Source organism: Lolium perenne, chromosome 6 (assembly GCF_019359855.2).
Source record: "Lolium perenne isolate Kyuss_39 chromosome 6, Kyuss_2.0, whole genome shotgun sequence".
In the NCBI taxonomy this organism is placed as follows: domain Eukaryota; kingdom Viridiplantae; phylum Streptophyta; class Magnoliopsida; order Poales; family Poaceae; genus Lolium; species Lolium perenne.
Window position 1 is genome coordinate 157,403,611 of NC_067249.2, and position 17,813 is coordinate 157,421,423.

At 44.5% G+C, this 17,813-nt stretch overlaps 1 protein-coding gene across 1 annotated transcript; it reads right to left on the reverse strand.

Annotated features, from left to right (window-relative positions):
- Positions 1-12,434: 12,434 nt before the first annotated feature.
- On the reverse strand, positions 12,435-13,810 carry LOC127310277 (protein FAR1-RELATED SEQUENCE 5-like). Its single transcript, XM_071822323.1, has 3 exons — positions 13,778-13,810; positions 13,552-13,668; positions 12,435-13,466 (listed from the first exon to the last, which is right to left on the reverse strand). Exons 1-3 carry the CDS (start codon positions 13,808-13,810, stop codon positions 12,435-12,437), a joined length of 1,182 nt encoding a protein of 393 aa, XP_071678424.1.
- Between the last annotated feature and the right edge of the window lie 4,003 nt (positions 13,811-17,813).

Below are 17,813 nucleotides of genomic sequence, written 5' to 3' on the forward strand. Positions count from 1 at the left end.
ACGCCCTCATGCATGCCAACCACCGTTTCAGCACCGTGACATCGTCTCAGAGGTTGCCATCGTCTCAGCGTGTCATCGAGTTGGGTGGCATCAGTTTTAAAGTGAAATTTGTGTGCATTTTTCAAGTGAATTTTACAAACTCCCCCGGCTATATATAAGGGCACCTCTTCTTCCTCTTCTCGCAAACATCTCACGCAGTCTTCTCCTTCCTCCATTTACCACCGCATCCGTGGACTAGGCACACAAACACCAAACCCTAGCCGCCCCCATGCAGTTCTTTGGCCCAACCTACCGTCGCCCGGCGACCGTGCGCGAGAGGGAGTGGCCGGAGGGTGTCATCGTCGAGAACGAGCTGCGCATCTGGGCGATATCTAGGTGGAGGAGTGACAGGGCGCTAGCCGAGTTCTTTCTCTCGCAGGGCTACCGCCACCTCAACCTCCCTCTAGGCTCGCCGCCCATGTACACGATCGAGTCCCACTTCGACGGCAACAACAACCATGAGATAGGCCTCTTCGTCCACTTCACGAACCCCTTCGACGCGCACCACCTCCTCGGGCAGGTGTTCTGGTGTGGTTGCGAGTTTATCGCTTTCACTACGTACAATATCTTCACCAACTTCCACGTCATATTTCCCGACCATTTCAACATGCACTGCCTCCCCTACCGCTACCACATTGACGGCGATGAGGAGGAATAAACCAGCGAAGGAGGAGCAAGGCGAATGAACATCCTAGGAGGGACGACGGCGTTGCCTCATCTTTATCATTTTCTTTTCTAGTTTCATGAGTGTTTTTAGAGCTATTTTATTATCTATGTCTTGTTGTGGTGTCTGTGGGCCCGGGGTTTGTTGTGTGCTTCTGTATCGCACGTGTGATGAAATTCCTATGTAAGGTTTGTACTATCTAGCCCTACATATATATGTTTTTATATTCTGTGCTATATCAATATATGTTGGACCTGCACTACACAAATAAACAAGAAGAACACACCATAATATTTTTTTTCTGTAGCAGCAACCACAGTTTATATTGCCAAACCAGGTAATTTTCGTGCGCCAAGGATAGTGAGAAGAAAGTGCCACGGTGTGCGCCACGCGCGCGGAAATTACCACGCGGCCAGTTACTTGAAACCGCGCGCGCACGACGTGAGGCGACGCGGCTCTTTACACACCGGAATGGCAACGGCTGCCCTCTACCATTACCGCGTTGCCCTCCTAACATACAAGTACGGTGCCAACGCGAGCGGTTCGCAAATCTTGCAGACCCGCCCCCCACCGTCGTCAACCACCCGCGGCGCGACCATGAGTGACGTTTCCTGGCCGTCCGACTCCGACAGCGACGGAAAGCCGCCTGGGTGGCGCCACTGGTGGGAAAGGGAACCGCCGCGGAGCGCCGATCACTCGGACGATGCTGAAGAGGAGGAGGACACCGCGGACGAGGAGGAGCACGCCGCCGATGACGCGGACGAGGAGGAACATGCCGCCGACGACGAGGACGTCGAGGAACCCGCCGCCGATGATGCGGAAGAGGACGAGGACTCCGACGCGAAGTGGGCGCGGCTGGAGGAGGCCTTGGCCGCCGATGAGAAGGCGGCCGCGAAAAAGAAGGCTCGCGCGAAGAAGGTAGCCGTGGTGCGGGCGCGGGCAGCGGTGACTGACGAGGAGGAGGACTACGACGGCTCGTCGGAGTACTCCTCGTCAGATGATGACTCCTTGGAGTTCGCCTCGTCGGATGACAACTCCTCGCCGGACAAGGCTTCTCACAAACGGGGGCGCCAGGACGACGACGAGGCAGAGTCGTCCTACAAACGTTCCAAGTAGATGGACGCCGATGATATATTTATCTTCATTTGTAGTATTGTGTGCGGACCATATATTTTTATATGCATTTTAATTATTGTAATTATGCTATGTACTTCTCCTCATCAGCTTTTCACTGTCGAAAACGAACTTTTTATTTCTGGACATGATCTCATTACAGAATTCACTGTTTGCCCAACGCCATAACATCTAGGCCGAGCATTTTAAAAGCCCTGACATCGCGATTATAACCGCTACTAGTATAATAATAGCACACAAGGCGTACTGAAGAAACAATTCCCGTTGGAGAGCATATTTTTTGACCTTATTCATCTTCAACCTTGTTGTCGCCCTTGTTTCGTTTTTACTAATGTTGTGTTCATCGATGATATCAGCCATCGTCAACTCGATTCGGCCTTTCTCTTCCAGAAGTGTTTCTATTTTTTTGTTGGTGGTCATCAATGCTTGTTCCATCTTCCGAATTGTCTCATGAGCCACCCCGAGCTTCTCTTTGACAATCTTCAATTCTTCATCAATCTTCATAAGTTTTTCATCGTTCTTCATTTTCTCCTCCCTTTTAAAATTTAGTTCTTCTAGGAGAACAATTTTTGCTTGTAGACAATGTTGAAACTGGGCACAGCCATCCCGAATACCACACTCACATATTGATTCCTACAATAAAATGGAAAACATATTAAATTCGACATAACTTATGAACTGCACATACCGATGACTCTTCAAGATATTTAGAATCCCATGAGATGAAGACGTTAAATTAGAATCATAATACCTCATCCGATGAGTTGTGCATGGCTTCGACGAGGTCGATGTCGTCCATAGCCGAAATCACCATGGCGGCGGCGACCTGTAGGTGGAGGCGGGATGGAGATGCTGACGAGATAACGGGCCGAGGGATCCATCTTTACGTTCGTGGTATGCTTCTTTATGGTCCTCGTGGGCCGCAATTGAGGCCCAGCCTGGCCCAACCTTTTATTTAGGTAAGGGAACTACCGTAATTGCCGACGGCGTATTTAACTGCCGTACTAAGCCTCAAATCTAATTCCCAAACGATCTATCTCCTCAGCGCCTCCTCTAATCTACGACTGGACGCCGACTGCGTCCTCGAAGACATTGGTTACGAGCTGACTCGGATCTCATCGCCATGGATGTAAGTATAGTTCGCTCACCTCGTGCTATGCACCTAATTTTTTTATGACCTCTTGCCTGACAACATGTAGAGGCGATAGATCCTTTTTTGTTTTATCTGCCTGAGTTAGATCTGGTCGTCTAATCTTACTTCCCTTGGTTGGGTCGCTTGGGAAAAAATATCGGCCGAGTTAATTAGATCTAGTGGTTAATTTGATCGTACGTATATGACATATGAGAACATTGACATTGATCAGCCATTCCTTGCTACGCCTGCCCAGCTTCGTGCTTTACCGAATTGGAGGAAAAGGCCTATTATAAGGGGTAAGGCTGTTTATGGCACTCAATGAGAACACAGTGTTATGAACAACTTAATTTAGAATTAATTGTTGTCCCTTATGTTTTTTAATATTACATGTAGGTCCTGGAGAAGAGGAAGAGTATGATTTTGAAGCTTTCATAGAGTATGCAAATCGAGTTAAGATAAATTATGACGATTTTGATGCACTCGAACGACTAGTTGCGAAAACCCTACCAGTAATTCCATTGTACGTGTGCACCATCAAGAAATCACACATCGTGAAGAATAAAGCAAAGATGGTAATTAATTTTGATTTCCATCATTTCTTACTACTAACCAAGATATGCCGATAATTGACTGTCAAATTTATGTGCAGTACTTCTCAAGGAGGTTCACCCTCAAGCACATTCTGCCCAATATTCAGCTACCAGCAATAATAAAGGTCTACTCACGAGGTGCCAATGTTACAGAAGTTACGATGGTGATGAACATGTCAACGGTGAAAGGGGTACCAAAAGGAGGTGCCATGATAACATCACACTGGATGGATGTGGTGAGGCGGAATGACATCAAGAAAAATCAGAAATACGTGTTCTGGTTCCGTAAGCAAGGAGAAAGTGGTCTGAAGATTATGCTTGACAGTGTGTGAGAGCAGCCCAGTTCAGACTTCGGTCGTGAAGTCTATAGCTATCTTAAATTTTCGTTTATGTCATGTTTGTTGGTACACTTTTAGTATGGTGCACATTTATGTTATTTTTAATGGTACAATATAGCCCGTGAACACTTTTATGATAATGTGTGAAGAGTTCGTTCGTGAATGCTTATGAATTATATCCAGCTTAGTTCTCTACAAATTTGGACATGAACAAGTGTTGTATGAGGGTTGTAGCATTGTGAAATTTGTTGATGCCCCACTCGACAGTGGCACTATAGATATGTCAATTATGTACATTGCAGATCTAGTAATGTGCAAAAAAGACCATATTTTTTTTAAAAAAATTTCGTTACAAACAATTCAAATCGTAATTCTGGCTTACATCGAGGTCGCGCGGCTGAGCCGTTGGATCAGATCGGACGGCGAGTCTCGGGACCGCTTTGGTGCGTGTAGTATTTCTAGGCGTTTCAAATTTCGGGACTCGTGCAATCTATTTCGCCCAAATCTCCCGGAGCTCCTCCCGCACCGACGGCCAAATCGCCGCCGCTCCCCCGCGATTCTCGCTGTACGTTTGTAGGAGAGTAGAAGATCCTGGCCGCGGCGGATGTACACCATGTCGGCTGGCGGTTGATTCGTTGTCGGAGCTCCATTTTCATCCGCTCGGCGGGGGGAGGGTTGGCTTTGTCGCGCGCCGGTCACATCCCTGCATCGCTCGTCGACGGGTGAGTTCTGGTTTGCGCGGGCTCCTCTCTCCACTGCAACACCGCATCTGTGTTTTTGCTTTCTGTGGTTACATCCTTCGCATGTTCTGGCAGGGATTCGGGGATTTTTCGGGTTTTTCTCTGTTTTGCTGCTACATCTACTTGCGCCCGACCTGTTCCTGGTAAGCGATGTCGGTTTTCGTTGAGCATATGTGCAGATCTGTTGAAGCATTCGCGGATCTAAGTTATATTCTCGAGGATCTCCCTCTGCAACCGCTGATTTTAGTTGTAGTAGCATATGCATGGTTAAGCTCGTAGCTGATGTTTGTCGATCCTTTGTTTTTGATGCAAACAGGTGTCTATCTGAGCTGTTTTTGTTGATGCTGGTTGTGCCCCTGGTCAGATCTGCACATATCTGTGGTTTCTGTTACATGCTCATCACTATGCTCATAGCTGATGTTTGTTTTATACAGTGTTACATTCTAATTTTGTATGCTTTTTCCTAAGTAGTGGTTACATGCACCCATGGTTTTTGCATGCAGTGTGTTATGTATGTGGGAATGAAATGTAACAGTGTCCCCTATTTTTTAATTTTAGTCTGTGCATCTGCAAAATCAAATGCTAAGTCTAGGTGCATGTAACTGAATCTGGTCAGGATATTACCTCCAGACCTCGATGTAGTATGTTACATGAGAATTCTATACTTAATTTTTTTTTCTGGCTGCTATAGGATCATGTAAGGTAAGTATAGATTTTCTCATGTTACATGCAGTGTTTATAGCATCACATATTTTTAAAATTTATAGCTCCCACTCTCTACCATCCTTTTTTCTATGATGGAGTTTTTTGGTGAATGTAACATCATAAGGTGTAGGACACAAAATGGAACATGCAGCTTACCTATATGTTATATGCAATAAGAGATTTGAGCTAGCTTTTTTTCCTTCTGTATATTCAGATTAGTTGTTTTTTGTTTTCCATTGTCTTATGGATATTCTTAGCTTGCAGTTTATTTTTTTTCATCATTTTTCCCCAGTAAAACTAACTAATGTTCTTAGACAGAAAATGGAGCTATGGACAACAACGAAGAATCTAGGAACCCCATGGTTTCTCGTTTAGTTATGGATTACCTTAGTCTGCAGCCTGGCCCAGTAATTGGTGTCCTCTTGGTTTGTGTCCGTTTCTCTTCATCACCTGAGGCAATTTTCCATGCACTCCACATAGTCAGAGCTTTGACTTTATCTCCTATCAATTATGTAGTAAACAACACACGGCATGCTCAACTGATTGTTAGGTGCACAAACCCAGTTGATGCACTAAACCTAGATTACACAAGGGGCACCTTCAAGTTTAATGACACGTTGATCAAATGCATCAACCTCAAAACCATCAGCATGTTACCTTATGATGAAGACGATGTTTACTCATGCACTGTTGAGCATTTCTTTGCATGCCATGAAGGCAATTCTATTATGCACTACCCTAGAGGGTTTGGGACTCCAATCGAAGACATGGACTTGCATTACTACCCCACGTTGTCCGCCACCACAATGGACATCCTTGGTGTACAAGAAGGCCCTTCAGATTCTCTGCTCAGAGTGGAAATCAAGTATTTCGGACGCCCTAGGGATTTCCTGTATGCCATACGAGTTGCCAACCTCCCAAACCACAAGTTTACTGTTGACCAAGATGGAACAATGTACATGAAGTATAGGACCACATTTGAAGCTCATTACACATCTATGCATCACTTCTACGTGGGTGGACACATGATGATCAAGTTCTATCGAGTAGCATATGTCAACAAAAGGATTGCTGCCCTTGACGCGTCTTTCATGCCAATATATTTCAGGGCTTCAATCGATGATGCATGGGAACGTGTTGTCTAGTGCATCTAGGGGAGGAAATACCATCAGGCTGCACCGGGTGGGAGAGGCTTCGAGTGATCGTTTTTTTTTGGAATTTCATAACTAGATTTTTGGGAGGATGTTCCCAAATCTTGTTTGTCATATTTCCCCTGTTTTTTTTACCTATGCTGCAATGTACTTTTGAACATGGAAATGTAATAAGTACTTTTTATTATGTCGAGCCTTCAATATCATTTTATATTAGTTCCTATGAACGACATTATGGTCTGTAATTTTTTTATTTATATGTGGATTGTTTGATTCTTTTTAGAGAGGGTCTATAACTCTTTTTCTGTAATTTATTCCATCTCAATTTCTATTACTCTGAAATAGAAGATTTCCTTTTATTAGGGGTCACTTTCTTGGGAAATGTCTTATGCAGGTTACATTTTCTAATAAATTGTAACTTCTTTTTTTATGCAGATTTTTTGTAATATGATGCGGGGTCCACCATACGGGTGGTTGTTTCCGGAAAGCACGTGGTCCCCACGGTGGGCCAAAAAAGGAAATTACACCTGGTCGGACTGACCTCGTTTTACCAGGAATGGAGGTCCACCTCGATGTAGCAGAGCCCAACATGTATTGCTGCTCCAAAAGAGAGAGGGAGAAGTAAGTTGTCGCTGCGTCTGCCGAATGCAAAGCAGTGTCTTATCACATGCATAGAGTGGCCTCCGTGTATGGGCTGGGTACTAACGGGCTGGCCCAGATATCCATAGAGAGCTTGCGTAATTATAGTATTAACAGCAGATGCCCTAGTTAGCGCCACGTCGGACGCACCACGTCTAACTACCCACGATTTCTTCTTCAAGTCAACGTCGCCTTCCATCACCGTCTGGAAAAGATAGGAGTCCTTTCTTCGGCGGAGCCTACAGCTCAATCTAACGACAGCAACATCTGTGTTCCAGTCTGCCAGGTGCGCGCGTTGGCAATCTCTTCTATCATCGATCCTTTCGCCCACTTGATCCAGAGGGCGCTTGATCTAAACCTTCATTCTTTGTCGGACGTGTAAGTTTTAGGTTTACATTTACGCTGTAGATGGTTAGGAGATTTTCTATGTCGGCAATAATTGTTGTTTGTATATGTTATTTGCAGAATGGATGAATTAGATGGCCCCGTCTATTGTGACTACACATTGTGGACGGATCTCGTAGCCACTTTTTCAGGACCTCAACATGCGAGGTTTAGCTCTACTAGTTTGCGGACGATGTTGCAACTGCCAGCCTTCGGCACGCGCACTAATTTGATTAGATTTATGATTGAGCTATATGATCCTAAAACTGAGACATTCGTCGTACAAGACAAGGCAGGAGCGATAGCTGCAACCTCTGTAGACATAGAATGCATTTATGGTCTACGTAGTGACGGTTATTCCGCTTTTGAAATAATTGATCAAGAATGTCTAATAAGTAGAACGAAAATACCGGCTAGTTATCTCAGCAAGTCTAGTGGAAATCTAGTTATTTCCGACTTGATTGCTGACATACAGAGAGAGAAAGCTTCCGATGATGACTTTGTGCGGAAAGCAGTGCTTGTGCTAATTGGCACGGTTCTGGCGCCATCTGGCCCAAAAACAGTCGATAGAGATCACTACTGTTTAGTGGAGGATGTTCCTAGAATATTTAAAATTAACTGGAATCACTTTACATTGCGTTACCTCCTAGATAATTTGTCTGCTTACACAAGATCAGCAGCAAAAGGTAGGGGATGGCCGGTTGGAAATCTTTGTCTCACTCAGGTATGCAAACATGATTAGCACTATATTTGATGTATGTGACAATTTGAAACTTATTTCATTTAAAATGTGTTGTTTGTAGCTACTATACTGGGAAAAGGTGGTAGTCGTGGATGATCCTACGTATATTCCACACAAGTCTATTCGGCCACTAATGAAAAACTGGACTGAAGCGGAAGCGGAAAGGAGGTCGCAGTACGACTATGCAAATGGTCGTGGGAGAGGCAAAGTGAAGGTTTTGTTTTTTATCACTAATTCTAGCTACATTATATCATAGTCGACGTTGTGTTGTTATATTAATTTATCCCATTTGTTTTCTAATTTGACATGCAGATTATTAATGATCTTACACCTCAAGCCAATGCCAGTGCGCAAACAAAGCAAAACACATCGCAGAATGGTGAACAGTCACGTTCGACACGTTCGAGAGAGAGGCGTAGTAACAAGGACATCCTATTGGAAAGTTTGAAGAAGGAACTGACGGATCACATTGACATACAATTAGCACTTATACCAAAGAGATGTGCAGAGGTGAGGAGCCATACATTTTACGAACACGAAAGTATTACATTATCAGTAATGAATAATTATGGTACTACTTGTTTTGCAGGAAGTTCTAAAAATGCTAAATAAGAAAGGTGTCATGTACAAACCGGTTGAAGGATCAGAGTCAGATAAAGGAGGAGATGAGGAAGAAGACACTTCTATTCACATCGATGATCCGTCTAAGAAAGAGTTCATGTACAAGAACAGTTCTGGCGAGTTAGATGCTTTAGTTAGCAATAATTTAACAAAGAATTCTGGTAAGTTTGTCACACCTCCTAAGCATAATGGGGTGCCGGAGGCCGGAGATAATGTGTACGTCACACCAGGAAACCTTGGTAACACGGAGGGTACATAAGATAATCCTTTTATCTTAAATGATACCACACAACCGGCATCATCCTCGGATATACCGAATGACATTTTCGCAAGATCTACCACCAAGGTGAATGCTGGACATAAGGATGACCTACATGACGGTGAAGATGAAGTTATGAGTACTGATCATAGTGTTCAAACAATGGGACGAGAGGCTAGTAGGAAGAAGGGCAATACAGCAAAGTTTGCAAATAGTAATGGTAGAAGGAGAAACGCAGCGGCGGTAGTAGTTGGAGGGAAAAGGAAACGGACGATGAATCAAAAATATGGATCACCATATGTGGTCGCGAAACCTAGAGCAAAACGTCAAAGCCGTGTAAAGAAAGGTAACACCATTTATTCGTTATTTCTTTGTTGGCAAATAAATGATGCTGCAACCTATAACACATATGTTATTACTATTTTGTGCATCAGGGTTGTTTGAAGAACATAAAGATGGGGTATCTTCGGCAGTACCAACACAGCAGGAAATAGAAGCTGCCGCTTTATATGTTAAAACATTATCCAAGATACCAAAACAAGCATCTAAAGGAGTGTACAAGAATGAATTTGGCGCCAGCTTGTCTTCAGAAAAGCTTAACGTCGTTCTTGCGCACGAATGGCTATCTGATGATGTAAGTCTTCAAAACCAAACGTTTGTGTTATACTCGTAATTAAACTATTTGAATTTGAAATTATTGTTGTTGTTTTCAGATTATTGATGCTGCTATTGGGTATTTGTCTCTCCGTGTTGGGTCTGATCGAATGTTATGTCCAGCGTGGAGGACAAACTATCTCCTTGAACAAGCAGAAAAACAATACAGAAAAAAAATACAATATTAAAAATATAGATGAGGTAGTTACAAGACCCGGAGCCATAGGTAGGGTTTTGGATGAATATTTCAAGCGTGAGAAGGTAACAACAGTTTCTTTCAATGTTTCATGCTAAATTAGAATAAAACAATATGATAGTTGACAAAGTTTTTTCCTTCTCTTGTAGACATTTTTTGCACTAAACATACGGAAAACTCATTACATAACTGTTGTCATGCATACAAAGAAGAAGGAATTCCAGGTCCTTGATCCTCTGTTTGTTTTAGGGGTGACAAAATCTGTTGTGGAAGACTTGGTATTACACTCTTTACATACATGTCTTTGTGTACTTTCTCATGTCTGTGCAGTAATATATTTGTTGTTTTGTAGATTGGGCAAATTTCACAGGACATACAAGAAGCAAACAATAACTGTGACACAGAATATCCTGATGTCGACGAATGGCCTATTAAAAGCTATCCTATCCCTAAGCAAACCGATACGTAAGTACCTATATTGCATTACACATAAAGAAAGTCAGTTTTGTATATGCGGACACTTTTAAATTTTGTCACATTATATACCAGCAATTCATGCGGATTATGGGTATTGCAATGTATGGAGCACTGGGACGGAGATCAGATGACTTGCCCGGTTTCTCAGGTTGGCTATACTATGTTCCATGCACTCGGTTAATTTTAACAATGTTAACAAGCCATGTGTATAACACCTTATAATGTTTTGGCAGGCCAGAGTCGATGAATCGAGAGAAAGTACAGTTGCAAATATTATTTTTTCACCTAACAACATTCTTGACAGGGTGAAAAACAAAGTGAGATTTCTAGCAAAGACCAGGAAAATGTAAATTTGATAGTGTGACTGTTCGGGTGACACATGGAATATTGAATTTATAATTGTCTTTGGTTGTAAACAATATTTATTCGGTTATGATTTTATTTCCCATTGTCGAAAGTATGCAATTATTTTATGTTTGTACATGCATGCTACGATGTACATAAGGAAATTCCTACTTCACAATATATAATGTCTTTTGCCATTTTTACAAAAGAACACCAGAGAATTAACAACATCAGTATAAAATAAAAACATCAGTACGTAGCAAACATTAACAACTCCATCGAATACAAAGCTATTTTCGTCCCATTCATAATTAAGGAAATTTCCTGCCCTTTAGATAACTATGAAAGAACTACCCTTCCTGCTGCAGCACATTCCTGCACATGTTCATAGACATAAAATTACACAACAAATCATAGGGATCTTTTAAAATATACGAATCAAAATGGCAGAAAAACTTACTTCGGATGAAATATGCATATTGGGTTTCTTCTGCTATGCCCTTCTTCTTGGCATGCCCCGCACACCTGCACCCTGCGTTCCTTGTGTCCTAGTGGTCTTCCATTTTTAGTCATCGGAGATTTCTGCGCTTCTTGCCTAGGTGCACCCTTAGTGGACACTTTCAAAGGATCACCAATAACAATATCGCATGGTCCACTAGCATCTTCATTTTCATGCACCGACCTTAGGGGACCATATTCTTTACCTTTAGCATACCCCTCTCTTCTAGAAATTATGCCATCAATGGTACTGTTGAGCAGATCATATTCTTCTGAATTGTTTAATGCAATATGCATAGCCTGTGATACCTTAATATTCATCCTGCTGTATTTCATTCGCTCCTCTGCCCCAGACCAACCCCACCCAAACATGTCACTGGTGCGTCTAGCTGGCAACCCTAACATGGCATTTTTTGTGAATCGTCGTAGAGCACAAAATTGTGGAATTTCAGTAAATTTCAAGAAATGCAGCACATGCAGTATGTGCTTGCAAGGGATCCCCTTTCGAATCATTCTTTGACAGCTGCACCTTATAATTTCTGCCTCCTTGGGTCTATATTCCACGTAGAACCTGGTCCTTACATGATTCCTCCATGCCACAATGAAGATGTTTGAGTCTCCTACCTGCATTTTTTCTAAGATCTCTATGCCGCCAATCTTTGAAAGCTCACCTTGAATAATATATAACATGGCAGGAGTGAAGATTTTTGCAGCAGCAACCTCTAGTTCTCTGAAATTAGTAATTGGCACTGGTGTAGTCTGTGAAGCCGTGCAGTCGTCGTGGGCTTCGTTCTCACGGAGACGGACAATTGCGTTGTCGTAGTGCATAATCATATCAACAATTGTCATTTCCCCATCTAGGTGCAGGTGTAGACAAGAGTTTAAACTTTCACTCCGCTGGTTACTTTTCATACCCAGCCAGAATCCTTCAGAGAGATACGCTGCAGCCCAAAGTTTCCTCTTGTTGTACATCCTCTTCATCCATGTTCTGGTTTTTGGGGATTGCCATTTTCTGTAAAATGCATGCCATCGCTCCTCAAATACTTGCTCTGAGGTGGTGTAATACAGAAGAGTCTTGAACTCGTTCAGTGACTTGTTAGGTAGATGCATCTCCATATTTTTTTCAATGTGGAAGCTGCAGATGACCATAAAATACTTTGCCGATTGCGCCGATCATCGCGTAATCTGCATCCGTGATTACTGCCTTTGGCTTCTGTTGACACATCGCTTTGAGAAAGGTCTTTAGAAGCCAAACATATGTTTGTTCATTCTCGCTTGAAAGGATGGCACACCCAAAAACCGTTGTCCTACGGTGGTTGTTCAAGCCCACAAAAGGAACAAATGGCATCTTATATTTATTCATCTTGTATGTGCTATCAAACACCAGCACATCTCCGTAGTCCTGGTAATCCCTACGTGACTGGGAATCACACCAGAACATGTGCTTCAGACGGCCTTTGTCATTAACGTCATATTCATAGAAAAATTCAGGGTCCCTCTTTTTCCTCTTTGCCATAATGCGGATGGCTATGGTAGCGTCACCGTCGAAAAGCAGCCTCCTCCTCTCCCTAGAGCACATGTTGTACAAATCTTTTCTTGTGAATCCAACACCGGCAAATGAACCGGAGCCTGCAATGAATTTTCTCATAATGAGGTGCTTCCTGACCCCCATGGATCCCAGTGATAATATCTCAGATCTCTGCGCGTCGTTGATCGTCCTATGGGACCGAAGAAACGGAGTCTCACATGGTTCAGCTGGGTCATGGTTATGTTTGTCTCGAAAATCTTCAACAACCCAGAAACCAGTTCTTCCATCAAACTTCACCACCAAACGTGCCTTGCAGCCGCAGCGAGACTCAGGTCTGAGCCTATATACGCGGCCTTCCGTGGTCAGTTGCTTTTTGGGACGTCTGCTTTCTCTGGAACACACAAAACGTCTTAGCCGAATTACTCCATCATCGAACCGCTTAACCTGGTCCAGCCGGACGCTGAACCCATAATCTTTAGCATATCTGTTGTAGAAAGAAAATGCTGCTGCTTCAGAAATAAAAGTCATCTCTTTTATCATCCAGTATAAATCCCGATTATTATCAGGATATTCATTGCCATTGCTACCTTTCTGTGTTTTCTCAGGCTGACTAGCGCTTGGCGTCGCCTGCAAGTGTAAAACGTAGGCATTAATTAAAACTATAAATTTATGTGTTCCAGCTATATGAGACTGATAAAAAAAAGATAACAACCTGGCTCATGTCAACAGAATCCTCAGGAACTGATGCACCTTCCACATCATCAGTATGACCCGTGTCCAAGTCAGATTCACCGTAATAGTCGTACTCAAGCTGCGTGTCAAATTGTGCCTGAAATTTATTAATGCATTTTGATCGTCATCATTTAGTAACCGTAAATTTTACAGTTGTCATCATTTCATGCATCATTTTATGTCATTTTATGAGTCACTACACATACCTCACTAGTATTTAGACTGTGTGTGTTCACCATGGTTCTCATCATTTTGATCGTCTATGTGTTTACCATGGTTCTCATCATTATCAAATTCATCGTACGCAATCTGCATAAATTATGACAGGAGGAGCCATATATTATTTGATGATGCTGGACTGCTGGTAATCGAAATGAAAAATAGTGCACCAAGAATATATAGTAATGTGGCTCACATCAAACTCGTCTTCGCTCCAGCCGTCTTCGTGCTGCAAATTTTCCTCCATTTCAGAGTCATCGGAATTATAGCCGACGTACTCGTTTTGTTCCTCAATCATACCAGATATAGAGTTCTCCATATTCTGTAGTATTGGACCATAATTAGAATTGAAAAACCGGCAGATTTGCATCCTCTTACTATGCTAGAAGATGAAGTCATGGGTACCTCTAATTTTAAACCCTAGCGGGGAAGATGCCGAGCCGGTGGCGCGCCTTTCCAAGGTCGTCGATCTGCGGGGGGCGGCGTGGAGATGCGAAACAACCACCGGCGGCGACGGACGTGCCGGCAACAACCGCCGACGGCCGGGCCGGCAACAACTGCTTGCGTTTTACTTAGCGACGGCGTGGAACAGCTCGATCAGATCTCCAGGGCCGATGAAAACGATGCATGCAATGGGAGCTAATCACGGTGATTAGCTTAGCACGTGGGACCCACCCACGTGGGGTCGTCCGTATAGATACGCCTAGGCCCTGTATACCCATACGAGCCTTGTACTGTGCTTGGATATGGGTTTCGGCGGGCAGCACAAAAAAAACAAATTCGGGACCACCGTACCCCTTCGGCGATGAGTCGCGAGTTTGCACAGGGTGCGCACCGAAGCACACCTCTTTGTTAGATCTGCCTCTTTGGATCTTTTTATACTCTCGGCTATTTTCTAGCTCCATGTCTGAATCAATGGATATTATACAAGTATCATTGTATGGCATGCGGATTAGTTGGATGACTTCATTTCGGCCAGCTCTGCAAACTCAGATATTTAGTGTATTATTAATAATACTTACACTTTGAGGTGCACACGTCATACATTTTCCTAAATACGTATGTGCATAGTATGATCGGACATCCCTTGCCTGGTTCTTCACGTCGACTACTTCATTCGACAGCTTTTAACTTCTCGCAGACGATAGAACTGAACTACTGATGGTTCGAGATGGTTTGCAAAGCAGTTTATAAACTTAACTTGTAGTAGGTTCGTGGAGTGTTAGCTAGTAGCTTTGTTTTCGAATGTTCTAGCTTATCTTAAGTTTTAAGTTGTAGAATTGTTCTAGTAGCTTCAGGTAAAAGAGTTTTGGAAAAATACGTTGCCCTCTCGGAGGGTGTCCGCGAGAAGTAGGAGGTGTTCATGTAATAGCTGGATGGAACTGTGACTTCATTTTAATGGTATGGGGAGCGAAAGCTCTTCAATTCGAAAAAAAAACAGGGTGTATGTCTTCTATTCAATTTGTTAAAAACAATCACGTACGCAACGTGCGACACCAACAAACATCTGCAAATACTTCAAAAAATTGGCGTATACCATTTCTTCACAACTTCAGTAGGTGTGGATCTAACATGAACCCGTTACATTGATTTCCTGCGTACGTTTGCCATAGACTCGCACCTTAAACTTTGCATCAAAGGCCCAGAAAAACCTTGATATGAAATTACGGCAAAAATCATAGGGGCGGCAGGTCCAGCTCAGGATGCTACGTTCCTCCTCCAGAATTTCCACGTCCATGTCCTCCTTGGCATCATCACTTTTCGTGGGACATGTGTACGGTTTCTCAAGTAGATTCATGAAATGATAGAAACCTTGCTCTTTGTTTGCTTGGCTCTTCTTTCCGCACATGAATTTTCCGTCGAGAGGGTGCAGAATTTCAAAGCTTTTGGGACAAAATGTACACGCAGTACTCAAGTGGCTGTGGCGCAATGATTTATCTGTCGGTAGAGAACAAAAGAAGGATGAGAAGCTAAAATTAAGACTCAAAGATGTACCGAAAAATTAACAATGTTACCCATTACCGTGGAAAATCTGAAAGAAAAACATAAATGTAGCAGGAAAGGTTATGATGGATGTTTTCTCATGATTAAGGCGGTCGCTTACCGACAATGGTGCATGTTTCAACAGTTGGTGTGCCAAAGTTGTAGTCGTAGCGTAGCTCAGCGAAGAAGTGCGTGACGGGTTTGCCACTCCTCCGAGCGAGGAAGCTGACGTGGGCCCAAATGTAGCCTCGGAAACCTACGTACGCAGCCATCAAAGGCTTGACAGGCACAAAGTCCAAACCCTGAAATATTCCAGGTAATACACATGCATGCTTTCTGTTAGTACCTGATAGTCGTATGATTACTGAAATCAATATGACCGAGGTGCGGGTATGCTTGTGATCGATGCCGTACCTCGTGGTTGGCGTTGTAATGACGCAGAGCATGGTGGACATGGAAAATGATGGAGGCGTCGCGCTCCCTGCAATTCATCGACACTGGTTGGTTAGGGGTCTAAAAAAATAGGATCGATTTATGCAGTCAATAGCAAAGGATTTGGATCGAAGGAACATACTCTTCGGTGCGTTGGCGAGTCGATTGCATGCCGCACCCACACATCGATCGTTCCTGCAGAATCTGATCCTCGCAGTGCAGGTCCTGCAGGACTTGCTCCGGCATCACCCGCTGGGCCGACTGTGCGGATCCCATTGATGAGCGAAAGCTAAGGCAGCGTACGTCGCACCTGTCGAGTCTTGACAGATCTCCAAGAAGAACACAATCGCTACGCACGCTCTTGCCTCTGTAGCTCTCTGTGCCTCTAGCGTCTAGTACGTACGCTTATATAGCGGGAAGCAGGGAACGTCTCCAATCCGACTCGAATTCTATAATGTCCGTTTTGTACGTACCGCGGTGCCTCTCGAACGAGAGAAGCAGGCAAAGAGTCGGATACGTTCCAGGCAACTTTTGCGTGGACGGCAGAACGCTCTATCGCGGTACCTCCCGAACGACGGAATCACATGGCGAGTCGGACTCGTTTCAGGCGGTAAAGAAGAAGAAGAAGAAAATGGCCTTTTTTTTATTAGAGCGAAAAAGAAGAGCTACTCGTATTGGCTTGAAGAAGTTAGATCATCTTGAGCCACATCGATCAATTTCAAACATCAAATATTTCTGTTTATTCTGCTTAGGTTGGCATGTGGAAAGAAATGCTTAGGTGAAGTCCCAGGAGTACTAGTTCAGATTTCTTTTTGACTCTCCGTTTTACCTAACCCTCCCCGCGCGGCGGCGCCACGCCGCGCCTGGGAGGCCGCCGGCGGCCCTCTCCCAGACCCCTCCTCAAGTCCGCCCCTCTCCCGCCGCCCTGTGCGCTGCTGGGCAAAGCCTCGGTGGCGTGGCGGCGGCGGCGGCCTTTACCTCCGCCGGCGACGGGAGGAATCGGCTGCGGCCTCCACCGGTTCCTTCCACTTCATCGACAGCGACGGCGGGGCAGCGGCGGCCAGGGGCGGCGCGCCGTGGTGGCGGTTCGGCTGGGTTCGACGGCGGGTCTCCGATCCGGGCCCAGATGGGCCTAGGCGGGCTCGTGTGTCTGCCCTCGATCCTCCCTACGCCTGCGGCGTTTTCCCGGGCTTCTCCCGCGTCTTGAGGTGGCCTGGGGCAGCAGCTCCGGGTATGGCGGTGGTGCTCGTCTTCTTCGTCGGAGGCGGGCGGCCAGATTGGGGCGTCTGTTCGTGGGGATCTTTTGATCTCATGTCCAGTCCCAACAACGAGTTGGGGAGCGTAGCTGCCGATGAAAACCGTGCTCTGACTTTGTTCATGGCGGACGATGGCGACGTCACGCGCCATTACCTTCTTGAAGGCATCGTCGTCGCAGTCTACGGCTTCTTACTCGTGCTGCTCCGGGAGAAATCCTAGATCCGGTCCCGGATCGGGCGATGGAGGCGTACATCGTCGTTCTCCCTCCTGGGGGCATCGTCTATGGAGCAGATGCAAGCTGGAGGCTACAAAGGTGGAGCGGTGTTTTTCTTTCGTGTTGAAGACGGCGAA

What these genes read in the sequence shown, in the direction of transcription:
- LOC127310277 (XM_071822323.1), bottom strand. Translation starts at nt 13,810, where the DNA reads ATGGTGAACACACACAGTCTAAATACTAGTGAG. An exon ending in ACAGTCTAAATACTAGTGAG is followed by an intron (nt 13,669 to 13,777) that starts GTATGTGTAGTG and finishes AATAAATTTCAG; the next exon opens with GCACAATTTGACACGCAGCT. An exon ending in ATTCTGTTGACATGAGCCAG is followed by an intron (nt 13,467 to 13,551) that starts GTTGTTATCTTT and finishes TTACACTTGCAG; the next exon opens with GCGACGCCAAGCGCTAGTCA.